Consider the following 16,469-nt stretch of genomic DNA (forward strand, 5'->3'; position numbering starts at 1 on the left):
ATAAAAAGGTGGATGCACAACTTCAAATTGTGCAATTCACATAAAGGACTGCGATTAAAACATTGATTTGGATTCTTTTCTCCATTTCTCTCTTATAGCACGTGTGACACTGCATGAGGACTTGACATTAACAACATCACCCACTGTTCCAAAATATACCATACTTGTTTGATTTTTTGAGGTAGCATTAGGCAGCCACCTATGTCCAAACTTCTTTTTGATGGTCAGAAAAAAAAAAAGCAAAGAGCTTATATGTGATGAGATACAATCCATCACAGAAAACATCCTGCCTAAATATTTTAAATGTCGCACATTCTTATTTGAAAAAAGTCTGTGTGACATTTATAAAAGGCAGGAAAATGACTTGAAAGCTCTGCCTCTTGGTATTATTCATAATTCAAGAAGCACAGAACCAAATCCAGATAATTATTTTCAAAAAATGAATGTTTCATTATTCTTGGATCTTCTAAATAACTCGTCAGTTTGCTTGTCACCAGGATATTGACAGAAAGCCAGTTGAAGTACCATCACTGAAGTAAGTTTACTGGAAAAAGAGTGCTGGGGAGATTTTTTAAAAAAAAATCTCAGTATGGTATGTTTTAGAAATGACTGATAGGGATGTAGAGTAAGGTCTATGTACTCAATGTGCTAGAATCTGATAACAGCACCTGAATTAGTTCAAATACCAACCACCTGTAATTACACCATGCACAACGCATATAAATAATCATTATTGTTTCCAATCGAGCGAAGACAAACAAAACAAGAAAGCATCCTACAAAATCTGAAGAGAGCTGTTGGATAGATGAAGTTACTTAAGATGAACAACACATTCTGATCCTTATGGCTTAATCTGAAGAAGGCAACTGAGCAGAAGACAAGTCAAACTTCGTCTCTGTAAAACAATCAACAGGCTTTTAAACGGTGCTCAAATATAGTCGCAATCATGTGTGATAAATTAAAATCTGTTAGAAAACTAAGTAAACAAAGCGTTTATGTTAACACGGTCAAGAAAAATTAGGCATTACTGCAGTTCTGAAAAATCAGGCTGCACATGAATCTAACGTGGAACCACTTGGCAGAGATTTGCTGCTACAGCCCCAGACATCAGTGCAGTGACACCGAGAGGGTTTTCAAATCTGAAGTGCCCAGTTCAGGTAAAGACATTTTTCATCTGTGCAGCATGAGGCAGTGTATGAGGGAAGTGTGGTTGAGTGCAACTGGTCTCTGAAGAGCAAACGGAGCTGAGAGGCACGCTGAAACCACGGCCGAGTTCCAATATTTGCTCCTTTTTCCGCTTCTGAAAATACAAAAAGGCCTGTGCTTGAGGAGGCTTTGAAAGGCTGACGTCCCTTCCACATAATTCTCTTCCCATAGACGAGCGTCTAGTCATTCTGCAGTGGGCGATCAAACAATGTACCGACAGGCAGGGTCTGAGCTGACCGTCAACTCCGCTTCTTTAATAGCGCTGAGCAGGACTAGTCATTTTAAAGCGGATGCTATTTCAGGAAGCCTTTATAGAGCAGGTGTGAGTGACTGGTCCCTCTTTCATTCTCCAGACAGAAGAGCAGGTCCCTGAGGTTGACTCTGGTGATGCGCTGTCGCATAAATTGTCTGGACCCTGCTCCGCCAGAACCTCCGGGCTGGGAGGGCCCTGACCCTGAGCCCTGGACGGAGAAATAAAGCAAACACAAGGGAGACATTTAGTCTTTTATTGAGCACTTTCACCGATTTGAGAACATAAAGAAAAAACTGAATAAGCACAACTCGTCAGTGTCAAATGGTTCCATGTTCCTCACCTCTGCGCTGTCACCTCTGACAGGAGAATGCGTTTTTCGTTTTTTCCTCGGGCCGATGGCTGCCAGCGCCGTTAGGTTAGCTTCCCTCTGCCTGATCTGAGCCAACTCCTGCTGCTGCATCTGGAGCACACGCAATAACACAGATGAGTCTCAAAGACCACCTCATCATAATGAATACTTCAACTTCACAAAGAAAGCATAATGACTTCATTGCAGCATATGTGTACCTCTTTGGCCTTCTGTTTAAGTCGGAGCTGCTCGGGGTCTTCTTGCCGTGACCTGGACTGGAGAAACGTAGAGGGCGTTTTAATATTTCAAGGCAGATATTATGTTCAATTTATTCAATAAAGTGTTTTATTCATTCACTTGCTCATAGTTAGCATATCTGCTCTCTAGCTGGTGAGGAATGTATACTAATGACACCGTTCACTTGGCTGCTCTATGTAGTTCTGACAGTGTGTCAATGATATTGCGTGTCCTTGGGTAAAGACAGTTAGGACTTTAATCAGTGAGGGTTGAATGTACGGCTACAGCGTGACGTGCAGATGTAGTTTCTATCTCGACACTTCCTACCATTGCAACCCAACTACAATGGCAGTGTTTTTCAACCTTGGGGTCGGGACCCCATGTGGGGTCGCCTGAAATTCAAATGGGGTCGCCTGAAATGTCTAGAAATTCATAAAAGAAATTACTGATAAAAATATTTTTTAACTAATTATTATTCTTTTTAAAATTATGATTAAAAACACCACACACAATCTTAAACAACTGTATTCTATACTTTCACTTTCTCAAATATAAATCATGTTCAAATAAAATGCAGCATATAAAAATAATACGCCAGAAATTTGTGATGTCAAAATGGGGTCACAAGCCAAAAAAGGTTGGGAACCACTGTACTATGGCAAACCAGTCATTTTCCTTGTATATAATAGACAGTGGGGCTGAAATTGTGGGTGATATCCATGACGTGACATGACATCACGTCACAGATCCCTGTGCAACCATGGTCCCTGGTGTTGTTACCTTGGCAGCCTTCAGGAGGATCTCTCTCTCCTGCTCTTCCTTCCTCTGCTTCTCCATCTGATCCAGCTGCTCGAAGAATTTGAGCTGGCCTCGCACGTCGCTCACCTGCTCACACCGCTCGTCCTCCTAAAGGTTGAATGGAGTTAAGATACAATAAGAGAAGCTGAAACCGAATGAATGTCAGTGGGTCTCGCCAACTCTAAAGTCACTGTGATTAATTATCACCTTGAAGCTTGTGTTCTTCTGCTGTGCCACTTGTGACACCTTTTCCAGTAGGTTTTGTAGCCGCTGCTGTGTAGCATGGGAAATGAAGTTGATCACGTCCGTGCCCAAATCGCTGACACCAAATTTCTTTCCTGTCAAAACAGGAAAGGTGTGGATAAATATATATATATATATATGTACAGAGACGAGACAGTGTCGACCTGAAAGAGAAAACAAGAACATGCTGTACGTGTTCTCTTAATTTAACTGTCTCACCAATCTCAAGAGCTCTCCGGGTGAGTATAGAGGTGGAGAGGAAGGCCTCGTCCTTACAGGAGCGAGTCATTGTGCCAACAAGCTCAGAGTTGGTTGCTAAGATACGAGCGCTCTCCTCCGACAAGTTGACTCCTGCCATGGAGGCCACATCATTGATATCATCATCATCCCTGGATGAAAGAGAAAGTGATGAGAGACATTGCAACGGTAACACCATTTGCACATTTTTTGTGTATAACTTTTTTGTTTGTGTCTCAAGGAAATTTAAATCGAATGCAACTGGACTTGGTTATTTGTCTAGGAAGACGTTTAACCTCTCATCAAGGGGCTTCATCAGTTCATAACTATGACCTGGACAAATGAGAATATCCACAGGCTTACGTTTTGTTTGTGAACATTTATATGAAATAATCAACAGGTTAGTTCACCTGCAGTTGCGCTCTACAGCTAAAAATACCCAAACATCTTGAAAAATGTAAAAACCAAGATAATTAATCACGCACCCCAATTACTGAGTCTGACTAACCCACTGCACTTATAAAGCTGTCAGTGCAGAGCATGCATCAAAGCGAAACACATGAATGCTAAATGCCCTCTAGGCATAACATTAAAAAACATATTGGACAAAAGGACTGTACCTAGGGACATTGAGATAGATGTAACGAAAGCAACAAGGGCTGCACCAATTTAAGAGCATCTACCTCAACAGACCTTATAATCACATATGCACACAGAGTGGTTTTAAAGTGGGACAAATCTGTCACAGCTCATGGTTAAATCTGAGAAGAGGAATTGAAAGAATACGTCTTTCAGACAGACATGGTGGTCACTCTGATTTGTCTCAGCAGTTAAAAAATGTTAGCTGACACTTCCTGCTTCTTTTGCAGTAGATCCAAACTACACAATAAAGTTGCTCTCATGTATTATGCATACATTAATGTATATATATACACACTACTACAATTGCGCAACAATAAATCTGACCCGTGTGTGTATTTATTATTAGTGACGGCTGTCTGTGAGATAAATTTCCTCTCTGGGACATTAATGTTTCATTCCATCTTTGTAAATGCAGAAATGTGTTCAGCTTTTTGCTTGTCAGAGAAGAGAAACTACAGTGATGTATTACATGTAACCACTTATGCTTATGAGGTCATTAATTAAAAAAATGACTGCATCAATTAGAGAACGTGTCTACCAACTCGAGGGTGGTAAAATAGGAACAAAACCCAGGACAATAAAGTGACATGCTGACAGTGATACTTCAATTAATACACTTGTTGTGTTGTATGGATTTAAGAAATATAAATATTTAGCCAGAAAATCACTAGGACTGGTTTGGCTTGTAGAATATTTTGATTTATTTTATCACAGTGTTTGACTTAGAAAAGCTTGATGTTGGTTAGAACATGTTACACAGCTCCTGAAAGTGTATCGCTTCCTTTTCTTCCAGTCTGCTGTGGCTGAATGCTTTCTCCTAATTTCCGATTTTACTGACTCAGTTTTACGTGGTGCACAGTGAATTGTGTCCGTGCTGTTGCTGACAGCTTTTCACAATTTCTGCAGCGTTTTCAATATTTTTCCTCCCCCATGTCAATGCACAAGGCCCCGCCACAGTGACTTCATCATATCACTGTGTTATTTTTATTACATGAAAATGGATTTCGCCTCAACATGAAAATTTAAGCGGCAAAAGTTACACCAAGAATCAAATGCCATCCTCTGCAGTGTGGTGGTGGTGTCTGTGGTATGTTTGCCGTACAGCTTGTGTTTCTGTTGTTGAGATGTTATGTTCAAACAAATGAATCCAGAAACGCAAACAGATGAGAGCAGAATTATATGTTGCCTCGTATAAACTGTTCCCTGATGGTGAGAGTGGTAATGAATAGTAAATTAAAATCTGACTCTTACTCTGGTATTAATAAATAACGAATGACTATTATGCTTAATAAGAACAACAACTTTTTTTCTAATATCCCTGGCTGCAACTAGTAATTACTCCTCATTAAACAATAACTATGTTTAGGCTGTAAAATGTTGAATGTAGTGCGATGCCTGTACTATACAGAAATTACTTACTCAGGGGGGGACATTATCTTATAGGCAGATTTCAAGATATCACAATCTGGTCCCTCTCTGTTGTGATGCTACATTTTGGAATAACTGGATGAAATTTACATGGATTACTTGTAATATGCAGACAAGTCAAGGGGATCAGTTTGACTGATCTATTATTTTCCTTTGGGTAGGAGATGTGAAAATATATGAATTCATTTTCTTTTTGTTCAAAAAACTTCTGTAAATTCTCAACTGCAAAATAAAGAAAACATTTTTACAAAGCACTCCTTCAGTACTGACTATACAGAGGCTGATATTGAACAACTGTGAGTGCGTCACAGACCTGAAGGTTCCTCCTCCTGCTTCCTTCAGCTTGTTCTTCTGAGCCGCAGTGAGAGAGGCCTGACTGAATACTTGCACTGCTTTGGCCCCTGGAGCCAACGTCTGCTTCACTGCTGGAACTAACAAGTGACAGAGACAAGGTCAGATTTATGCTGCTATCTGAGAATAACAAAATGTAATTGCAGTTGAACTTTTTTCTCTCTTCCCAGAATCAATTTTGACATCTTTGCACAAGCAAAGTGTCCTGCAATTACAGACAGTATCCAGAAAGTGGCAGCACTTCCATTGTGTATATAGTGAATACAGACACGTTGAGGTGGAAACATGAATTTAGTGTTGTTCTGTGACTTTCTTAAATGCTTTGTCCAGCATCTAGGTCTGTCTACCAAGCACTGGTACTGAGCACTCTGACACACACAATGGGAGAAATAAAAGAAGTATAAAACTCATTTTCCACCAAAAAAGGGTATTACCACTTCTGTGCACTGAATCAGGCATAAGTGAGATTGACCCCTTTTCCACTACCAGTTAAGTTTGCCTTTCTGTTTGGGCTGAGCACATACAACTGCAAGGAGCAACATAATCAAATGCACTTACAGAGAACACATACACTCACTGGAGAGCGAGCGAGCTGCTCAGTGTCATGCAAACTGGTAATGATCACCAGATTGGTGCTCCCATCAGTTTTGGAGCTTTGTGTGAGATATTCTGATGCGTGATTGGGTGTTTTTAGTTTGACAAGCGACCACTGAGCACACACCTGTTTGCAGCTGTTTGACCACCTGTGGCTGGCCCACAATGATGTGGCTGGGAGTTTGTCCTCTGAGGGTTACCATGGGAGACTGTGTCAGTGTCACCTGCTGTGACCTCACCATCGTCCCCTGTTGCTGTGGCACAATCTGTGCAGATTCAGTGACAGAGAATGTGAAACAGAATCAAAGCATCAACCAACATTTTTCACTTGTATGTGCCTACCAATCATATAAGACAGATACAGCAAAAAAAAAATCCCATAAGCAGCAGAATTACCAGTCCTGGTTTACTGTGAGGCGTCTGAGTGAGGTTGATAACTGTGGTTTTGGTTGCGGCAGTGCTGGTTGCTGTAGTGGCGGCGCTGGAGAGCGGAGGTCTCAGTACCACAGCAGTGAGGGCTGTGGAAGCTGCTGCAGCAGGCTGAGTGCTGGGCAGAGGCAGCAGGCTCTGCTGGATGAAGGCCTCTGAGTCTGGGGTCATCTGGCGCAGTGCTGGGAGACTTCTCTGAGCACAGAAAATAAAGAAAACATCAGTTTGAAACCTGGCAAAACATGTAATATCAAAACAAATTGAGGTCAGAAGGACTCGACAATGATCCGTACCAGTTCCCCAAAACCATCTCGTCCAGAGACACTGACATGTTGCCAGAAATCACTGAATCATTTCAAAATTAATTTATTCAATCAGCCATTTGATTTAAACAAAACTAACCACTGGTCTCTGCCCTCCTCCTGCAGCATCACATTGTTTAGGTTGTGTGTTTTAATCAATCCTGTAAGACACACAGTATGGCCGCGGTACCAACAGGGAGACAGACATGCTCATTGTTAATGTGCAGAGGGACGAAATTACCGCTGTTACTTTCGTCCTGACTACTACTCGTACTGAAAAACTCATGACATGTCAAACTGTAAGTTGTGTTAGAGGACTAATTCATCTGACTAACCGTCATAACTATGACACCTGAAATGGTAAACACAGCTGATTGATCGAAAAAAATGACCGCTCAAGTGAATTTACTTTCCGTCATTGATAACAGTTTCTTGAATGTAGCTCGCTCAAAGTAAGACGTATTCTCAAGAGTTTTTGCAGTTCTGTTGGGTCATGTATGCTGTACATGCTGACAAAATTAGACATGTCAGACTTTAATGAGCTCAGAGAAAATCGCTTCCTTACTTTTGTCAATTTTAAATTTTGGCGGCTCTGCCACGCGTCTTTTTGCCACTGAGCGTTCCACAGCAACTTCTGAGTACCGTGACATCATGTGCATACCCTCTATTCTGGTTCCTAACGATTATCGATTATGATTTTTTTTAAGGATGGGGGTCTTAAATGTATTAGGCTTTATAATATCAAATAAATATTACATTTATTTAAATGACTTCACAATAACAATAGGCTACACACTGTGTTAATAAAGCACACGTCACACAAAGTGACTGCAACAATGTCAGTGTTACACTTTCAGCTTAGGCTACTTGTTGCAAAGTTTTTTCATTCATCAGTCATTAACTCACTGTGTTTCAATGATCTGTCATTATCAATCACTTCTTGTGAACACAGGTTAGGATCAGAGTCTTGAAGCAACATCTCCCTGTCCGTCTATAAGAGGTCTAAGTTCACTCCAGTTTACAAAGTTGTAGCACAAGTGCAAAATATTGTAATCACTTGTGCCTTGTACCGGTACAAACTGAGTGGTCCGCTCACCAGCGCTACCAGGTGAGCACAAAGACGCAATGCCACACATCATGGAGTGGGTGCATGTCAACCAAGGTCTGCATATCCCTAATCTTTACCATGCTGCATTATCTCTGGATGTTTTGCTGGTGTGTTGCTGAACTCACCTTCAGGAAAGGCACAAGGTACGGCTGTGGTGAGGAGTTGAGCTCCTGGTATAACCTGCTGGTGAAATCTTCAGGCTCTATCTTTGCTTCCTGTTGAACAATAGACACAGAGGATGAACCACAGTTGGAAAAATAACTGAAGGAATGACAATGACAGGCATGAAAGTGAGGTCAGACAGATTTTAACACACAGATGGTGGGAGAGAGACGAAGGAAATGCAAAGGGAAAAAGAGGAGAAATGTACCAGCAAGTTCTTGACCAGATTTTTAACGCTGGCTGTCGTCTCAGAGGACTGTTTGCCGCTGGATGCCAGCTTGATCAGCGTGGACAGAAAGTTTCTACACTTTTTCACATTCTCCAGTGTCTCCTGTGAGAAAACATATAAACCAGATGTATCTTTAACATACACATAGCAGAACACAAAGCACCCTAAAATTAAATAACCGTGTAGCTCATCATTTTATTTTTAACAGATTACGCAGACAAAAGCACTCAAGGTTAGTACTTCTCTCTTACAGCTGTGACAGCTGTCGGAGTGACAGGGGTCCCTGTGGCACCGAGGGGCCCTACCCTCTGTGTTACTGCAGCGGCTGCAGATCCAGGCTGGACCGCGGTGGGCGTTCCTAGCGGCTGACCCGGGGTGGTGGCAGTTCCTCCCAGCATGATGGTGTTCTATATGAGTCAGTGAATGTGCAGTCATGAGAAGAGATGTTTGGAAAAGTGACAAGGTCAGAATAACAGTTTTGACATGTCTGTTCCCAGGGCATAGTACATTCAACTTCACTAGGACATAATACAAGTTTCTTTGCCCAAGTTTCATTTTTGCAGGAAAGGGATGGATATTGTGTTACAGATGTTTGTATACTTTGTAAACTACATTCCCTGTTGGGTCTTTGCAATTCTCTTCTTTCACCCTTACATTATAAAACATCTTGTAAAAATGTGATGTACATATCAGAAAGATTTTCACAACCACCAACTCTTTGCCCCTGCATGGAGGTGAAAGCCTTGAACTTTCTCTTTATCTATCTATCTATGGGATCTTCTATGGGATCTACGAGAGCTGCAGAGCTGTTCCCACCAGGTTGACAATGATGGGCAAATATGTATTTTGAGAAATGCAAATGTGAATCACATTTTTTTTAAACAAACAAACTTCTACAAACACAGTGACTACATTCAAAGCTCCTCCTGAGAGTTTGTTTGTGGAATAATCTTTTTTCTCTCTGCGTACTGTTGGCAGTTCAGCTCTAACCCAAGCAACGCCAAACCACAATGAGTGAAGAAAACCAGGTTTGGTGTAATGGAACCGAGTCATTATTAGTTACCATTCCATGTGGTGGATGATCCTGACAGATGGATTTTTTTTATGACAGTTGGTGCTTGATGTCTTTTCTTCTCTTTATTCTACACTGGGAATTAAATATCCATAGAGAGGTGTGGTGAGGTTACCTGCAGCACTGGGGGTCTCTGCAGTTTGGTGGTAGCTGTCACAGTGGTCTGGACTGTAGAACCTTGTTTAATAATAGTGGTGGGGGTAACTGTGCGAGCCAGCAGTGATGCACCAGGAGCCTGTAGAAGAGCAGGGGATATGGGAGGAGATGTTACACATGGCACTATATCTGCTATATGCGACTTTCAAAAGTTCTACTTACAAGTACATTTTTTAAGTGATGCAACTCTGTTAAAAATACATAAAATCCCTAAAGAAAAATATTTTCAAACAGCAGATGTTGCACTTTTCTCTCATAAAATGTGTTCAATACTGTGACCGCATGGACGGGTGGTTAGGATCCCATGTTTTCTTTTCCGATACCTAAACACAGGGTGTCAGCTAATACTGACGGCACAGAAGTATGTCGACTCTTTTTTCTGTTTCTTTTCTTTTAAGTATATTTTTGGGGCTTTTTTGCCTTTACTTGATAGCACATAGTGAGATAGACAGGAAAGGGGGAGGCAGAGAGAGGGGGAATGACATGCAGGAAAGGTCTGCCCGACGCGGGATTCGAACCGGGGGATGCTGGTCCCCGCCTGCGTTGAGGACTGTAGCCTCTTTTTTCTGTTTCATTTTAAGATCTGCATCTGCACACATCAAAATATTCAGTCAGAGTAACAATGATGATAAATGATACTCTGACTGAATATTTTTTATTCATTTTAAATTAATTGTTCACTTAAGTTATATTGTTCTTGGAGGTTTACTGAATTGTCTGTCACAGTTATATGATGACAATAACAAAGAAAATGTATTTAAACTGCACCAGTCACATCTGGTTGATACTCAATAAGAACCTTAACTACATGAAGATTGATCACACATGTACTTGACTGCCTTACAGGATTGAGTCACTTTTTTCTTTCTTTTTTCTTGGCACTGCGGCCATGTGTCCAGCAGTATGTGTACCTGTAGAGACGTGATCTGGACAGGTGGAGTGCTTGTGGGGGTTGGAGGTCGTGGAGTCATGGCACTTTGAGACTGTGATTGAGCCTGCATCTGAGCCAAGGTCTGCTGGTGAATCATCAGCAGCTGCCCACTCTCGCTGCGAACCAAGACCATGCCTGTAAGAAGCAAATGTCACGGTGGTCAAAAGGTCAGAGGTCAGGGCTTTTCTATCATAATCACCCAAATTAATGTGCACTGTATGTGTGGTATGGATTGCTCATCTGTACTTGTATTATACGCAGATATTTCCTCAGCTGGGGGACAAAATGAACCACAAACACAGCCCTCTTAATCACAAGCATCTTAACATATTATTATCCTCCACACGACACAACCCAGTGTAAACCTTTTTGCAGACCATAGTTTCTTAGCCAATGTATCACTACAGTGCACTGGAATTTGTGGTTTTGATTGTGAAAAGGTTCACTGATAGTAGAGAGTAATACACTGATCTAAAAACTGCAGAGAGAGGACAATCAAGCATCAATAACAAAGGGTTTTGCTGAGGTGCAGGGCGAAGTAGGCTACTATTTAGTATGGCTAAAATGTTATTAAATAGTGATGCTTGTTGTGGTTTACTGGTCTGACCAGCCATTCTCTATCCACCGGACTCACACCCACAGCTAATTTGCATCCACTGACCTCTCTTCATTTAACAACCCCTTCTGTTTTATGCAAAACAAATCTGAATTGTACATAAAGGCTAAAATCCAGTGCAAAAATGCCAGAGTATTATAGGAAGTCAAAGACTAGTCTGACCATTAGGCCCTGCAAACTATTTAATACACACACAGGGGATATGGATTTAGCTACAGTAAACAACTGTTAAGATATAAGGAGAGATTCATATTGTCTCTGACAAGACAGTGCAACAAGAATCAATAGATTGCAACAGAGTGCTACTTTGATTAAGTGTAGGAGGAACATGAGCACTGACTGTCTGTCCTCAGGGCTTTTCATTTGGAGTACAGTTAATCTGAAGTCAGCCAATCAGATGTGTCCTCTCTGCTAAGTTATTGCAAAAAGTTTCAAACAAGAGAGAAGCATTTAAGAAACAAAAGCTGAGTGTTATGTGATGCCAACAAGTTATGACACACCTAACTCCACGAGGAGCTGCCGGTTGCTCTTAACTAACAAAGTTACCTGGTGGGAGCTGGATGTTTTGGATATTTGGCGCGTTTTGTTGAGGCTGAGTGAGTCGAGGAGCCAACACCTGTGGAGCAATAGTCCGTACTGCAGCAGGAGAGGAGACAGCGACTGATGACGGAACCGAAGTCCTGATGTTTTGCAAAACAGTCGGGCTCCTTACGGTCGCCGTAGTCGCTGTAGCAGCAGTGGAAGCCACGACACCAGTCTGCATTACAGTCTTTGTGAAGTCCACTTTAATGAGGGGACCAGCTGTGCTCGTCACACTGGCGGCTGGTGCTGCTGCTGCGGCTGCTGCTGCAACTGTGGTGGGGTTGTTGTCTCCGCTTTGTGAGGTGTTGTTGTTGGCTGGAGTTTGCATAGGTGGCCTCACAAGCGTGACAGTGGGTACAGTTTTCACGCACGATTGAGACGAAACCAGAGGCGGGGAGGTCACAACAACACTGTGCACATTAGCCGAGGACGTCCGAATAATGTTACTTGTAGGTGCTGCAGACAAAACCACCGTGTTTCCTTTGCTCACAGAAATAGGTCCGTTGTTTACCAGGGTGACGGCGGCGGCGGCGGCGGGCTGGGACTCGCTCCCGCCGCTGTCAGCAGATGCGCCAGCGGGTATGTGACAGTTCATCGCCACTGAACTCCCATTCAAAGTTTGAACACCGGTTGTTCCGATAGCTTTTCCGATACAAGATGTTGCATCTGACACTACCGTGACTACTCCGCTAGTTGGCTCCGACTTGGGCTCACTCTGCGCGGCTGTCAAACTCGCTCCTCCAGCCGCCGATGTGGTCACGGCGGCTCCATCCATGCTCGCACCGCGGGGTTCCTCACTGTAAACGACACCCCCGTGCTCTCCTGTCCCTACAGCGGCGGAAACACGTGAAAACAAGAGGCTGTCGTCGTGCAACTCTCCGATTCGCATTAGTTTCGGGAAAACATACAAGTGAAGCCAAGTTAGCGACAGTCAGTTTAACAACGTGACCAAAACAAGCTAATGTTAGCTACCCCGGAGTGTACCGCTATCTTACCAGCTTTAGCAAGCTCTTGTTGTGAAAGTCCCATTTTCACTGCCCTGAACATTGGATTTACTGCCTGCAGCTGAACTGCAGACGTGCTTTTCTGCGGATTAGACTCTTGCTTTTGTGTTGACGTGACCTGCCTCTGTTTACGCAGACTCTAAAGCCCCGACGAGATCACTAACTACTTTTTCGTCCACCTCTGTGTTGAAGAAAACATCATCCAGCAAATCGGAGCCCGCCGCCATCTTTGCACAACTACGCTCTGTCGTGAGACGCATGCGCCGATTGGATGCACCCTCCGTGACGCGGCCTCGCCGAGCGCTGTGATTGGTCCGTCGGGGAAAATAAAGCCTGGAACAAATGGTTCCGAGCCGCAGTGTGTGGACTGTGGCTGTGCGGGGTCTGAGCTCCACGGGAAAACAACGGTCCCACTCACACACTGTACCTGAGAGGAGTTTACCCCTCCGACGAGACTGTCTGGAAAAGTTTCTGTGTAGTACTACGTTTCTTTGCAAATGTATGCTCAGCGTCGGAGCGTTTTGTAGCCATTCGGTTTCATTATATATGTCTCAAAATGGCTGCTTTGTTGCTATTTTTTTTTTTTTTTTTTTTTTGTAGGAGACCCTCAAGAACTGCTTCACTGCAACCAGTGATGTAAACTTCTGACAGACATAATAGGCTATATGTCATTCAGGCTTTTGTTACACCTCTGCAAGGATATGCTACAAAAAATAATATAATAGAAATGTCACACCGTCATTAAACACCACATTAAACATAATCCATATTGTAAGATGTGCCAAATATGGCTTCTATAACACTATGAATCATAAGAAGCAAGAAGATAGGCTACTGACAGTGCATTAGAAGCTTAAAAAAACTGTTGTTGATTGTGGTGTCCTGTGAATTTGTTTTGGTTTAAAATATTTTTTTAAAATCTTTGAATCATTGCCAGGTGCGTTTCAGCCAATCAGTGGGCGTGATTTCAGGTCACCTGTGGACGCCTATAAATTGTACGTGGTCGGCCCGTGGTTTGGTTGAAGTTTGCTCGCAGCTCTGAATATTGTGTAGCCATGAGTTCATCAAAACCCTACATTGGCTGCAAAATAGGGTTAATTTCAAAAGCCCAAAATCGTTATGAGGGGATTCTGTATACAATTGATAAAGTAAACTCCACAGTAGTGCTGGCAAAAGGTGAGTGCTCTAGGCCATGATGCATCTGGGGAGGTGGCACTGAAATATTGATGTCAACTTGTAAGCTTTCTCAAACTGACTTTTAACCAGTGAAGTGTTTTGGAACGGAGGGACGACCCACCGACAGACCAACACCACCCAAAGATGACATCTATGAGTACATCACTTTCCGAGGAAGTGATATTAAGGATATCACACTGTGTGAACCTCCAAGGTCTCACCATGGCCTGCCCCCAGACCCTGCAATAGTCCAGGTATGAGAACTAGGTTACATATAGCTCACATACAGAGTTTGAGATCCAGATATTGTGAGTTGAATTAATAATGTCTTTTGTTCAGTCCTCCAGTGCAGGCCCTACAGGTTACTCAACTCTCGGCCCATTTAGCCCCCTAAGGATGCCTGCTTACAACCAGCTTGCCGCCAGTTCTCTACTCAATCAACAGTATGCTGCTGCGCTTGGCCTTGGTAAGTCATTGACCATAAATGAATTACAATCTTACTTGCCATCGATTCGCCCCTAGTCTAAATAAGTTGTTTGTTTACATACTACAGCACTTAGTTGTGTTCTTCATGCAGGATCTGTGCTGCCAGGGTTACATGGAAGAAGAGGCCCCATGGTGGAAAAGGCTGTTCAAACCCTTCAAATGGAAAGAACTCAGCTGAGGAGAGGCTTGACTCCATCCCAAGGCCAGAGCCAGAGCCAGAGCCAGATCCAGAGCCAGTTCCAGAGCCAGGGGCAGGAGCAGGACCAGCGACGGGACAGAAGGTGGCTCCAGAGGACAAGAGGAGACAGTACCCAGAGCAGAAGGGTTTCTGGATCCAACAGTAAGCACACAGAATTGCAGTAGCCTACTATGATAATCAAATCTGTTTCTGTCTTGAATCTTTATTTACTTGGAAGCTCATATGAATTTTGCATGTCTATCTGTGCATTTGCAGTGAAATCGGTCCCAATTGCGTCCAAGGTTCATCAGGAAACCCAACAGCAGAATGATGAGAACAGACCACCACCTAGGAGAAGACAAGGTAATTACCATATTGTTTTTGACTCAAATAACGGAAGGAAGCTTTTCAGTCAGAACTTTATGTTATTTTTAATTTATCCCAGGGCCTCGAAGGCGTAGGAATCGTAGTAGAGGCCAGTTGATGACGGCCAATGCTCCATCTGCCACCCTCAAGTTTGACACAGACTTTGACTTTGATTCCTCAAATGCACAATTTATTAAGGAGGCACTGGAACAGGAAGGTCAAGACAGGATGAATCTCAAAGGTTGGTTCATCAGCTCATACTGAATCATCACTGAATTTTCATTATCCCTCACATGTACAGGTTTGTATACTACATCTTGCATGTCATCTTCATAGGCCCTAAAGTTTACTTGTTGAGCTACAGCAAGGCAGATGCTACTGTCATAAAAATTATGTCCTTTCTTATGCATTTGTGCAGTTTTTTTTCTCTTCTCTTTTTTTGTCAATTTGGAGTTCCCCTTGTAAGGCTTTTCTGGGCATATTCCTCCGAGTCATATGTTTCTGTGTGTGTAGGTGGAAATCCTGAGGTAGAAGCAGAGAAAGAAAAAGAGGAACTGCACTCTGCTGTTGAGGATGACCATTTTGGACCAAAATGCTACTATGACAAAGCAAAGTCCTTCTTTGACAACATCTCGTCTGAAAACAAATTCAGGTAAAAAACTACAGTAGTGGGGTTTCTCCTCAATCAATGTCTATTGCATGTGGAGCCAGAAACTTAAGCTGCTTTCCACCAATGGTTTCAGACTGTCATGGGCAGAGGAGCGGAAGCGCAATCTGGAGACTTTTGGGGTCCCTGGTCGGTTTCTGCGGGGCCAGGGCTTCAGAGGTGGATACCCTGGACGCAGAGGACGGGGCGCTGCTCAAACTCTACCTCCTTACAGAGCCAGGGGTGGACAGCTGTAAAGGTCAGCGTTTGATCAGAGGGCACTAAAGCAACCACCCCCCTCCCCCCAAACTCCACTTATTTCCTTTGCGTATAATGAGGTTGTCACCCATTTACCTGTCTTAGTGTAACCTCTGTCATAATAATGAGCACAAATGGCTCTGTTGGCACTGTACAAAGGAAGCCTCTTTTTTTTTTTTTTTCTCCCCTAGGCAGTTATCTTGCACCCCTATTATTTTTTATTTGTCCTTTTTTGTCATTGGCTCCATCTTGAAAATAGATGTATGGCACCTTAAATAATCCACTGCGTGTGAATTTCTTTTTTTCTGCCCTCGGGATGTTTGCCTGAAGAGTTTTGTTTTTTTCTCTAAATGAGAGTGAATATTTATTTTCTTCTATTTGAGTAGGCCTAATGTCACTCCTAAAATGTGTTTGTTTCATGTTCAAAAAA

At 42.7% G+C, this 16,469-nt stretch overlaps 2 protein-coding genes across 3 annotated transcripts; one reads left to right on the forward strand and one right to left on the reverse strand.

Annotated features, from left to right (window-relative positions):
- Positions 1 to 579: 579 nt before the first annotated feature.
- On the reverse strand, positions 580 to 13,289 carry LOC146984944 (transcription initiation factor TFIID subunit 4-like). Its single transcript, XM_085782592.1, has 16 exons — positions 12,921 to 13,289; positions 11,890 to 12,753; positions 10,708 to 10,862; positions 9,756 to 9,875; positions 8,820 to 8,975; positions 8,548 to 8,670; positions 8,303 to 8,392; positions 6,735 to 6,962; positions 6,466 to 6,604; positions 5,707 to 5,824; positions 3,306 to 3,475; positions 3,051 to 3,181; positions 2,826 to 2,951; positions 2,027 to 2,083; positions 1,800 to 1,919; positions 580 to 1,667 (listed from the first exon to the last, which is right to left on the reverse strand). Exons 1-16 carry the CDS (start codon positions 12,970 to 12,972, stop codon positions 1,500 to 1,502), a joined length of 2,817 nt encoding a protein of 938 aa, XP_085638718.1. The 5' UTR covers positions 12,973 to 13,289; the 3' UTR covers positions 580 to 1,499.
- A 600-nt stretch (positions 13,290 to 13,889) lies between these two features.
- lsm14b (LSM family member 14B) lies at positions 13,890 to 16,145 on the forward strand. Of its 2 annotated transcripts, none has more exons than XM_085782595.1 (8): positions 13,890 to 14,105; positions 14,196 to 14,359; positions 14,445 to 14,571; positions 14,683 to 14,931; positions 15,046 to 15,132; positions 15,215 to 15,376; positions 15,649 to 15,787; positions 15,879 to 16,145. In XM_085782595.1, exons 1-8 carry the CDS (start codon positions 13,985 to 13,987, stop codon positions 16,036 to 16,038), a joined length of 1,209 nt encoding a protein of 402 aa, XP_085638721.1. In that variant the 5' UTR covers positions 13,890 to 13,984; the 3' UTR covers positions 16,039 to 16,145. The 2 variants fall into 2 exon arrangements, with proteins under 2 accessions (XP_085638721.1, XP_085638722.1); XM_085782596.1 differs by having other exon boundaries at positions 14,698 to 14,931; positions 15,879 to 16,144.
- Positions 16,146 to 16,469: the final 324 nt, after the last annotated feature.

The sequence above is a fragment of the Trachurus japonicus genome, chromosome 7 (assembly GCF_045865225.1).
Source record: "Trachurus japonicus isolate A0001 chromosome 7, Traja_1.0".
NCBI classification, from domain to species: domain Eukaryota; kingdom Metazoa; phylum Chordata; class Actinopteri; order Carangiformes; family Carangidae; genus Trachurus; species Trachurus japonicus.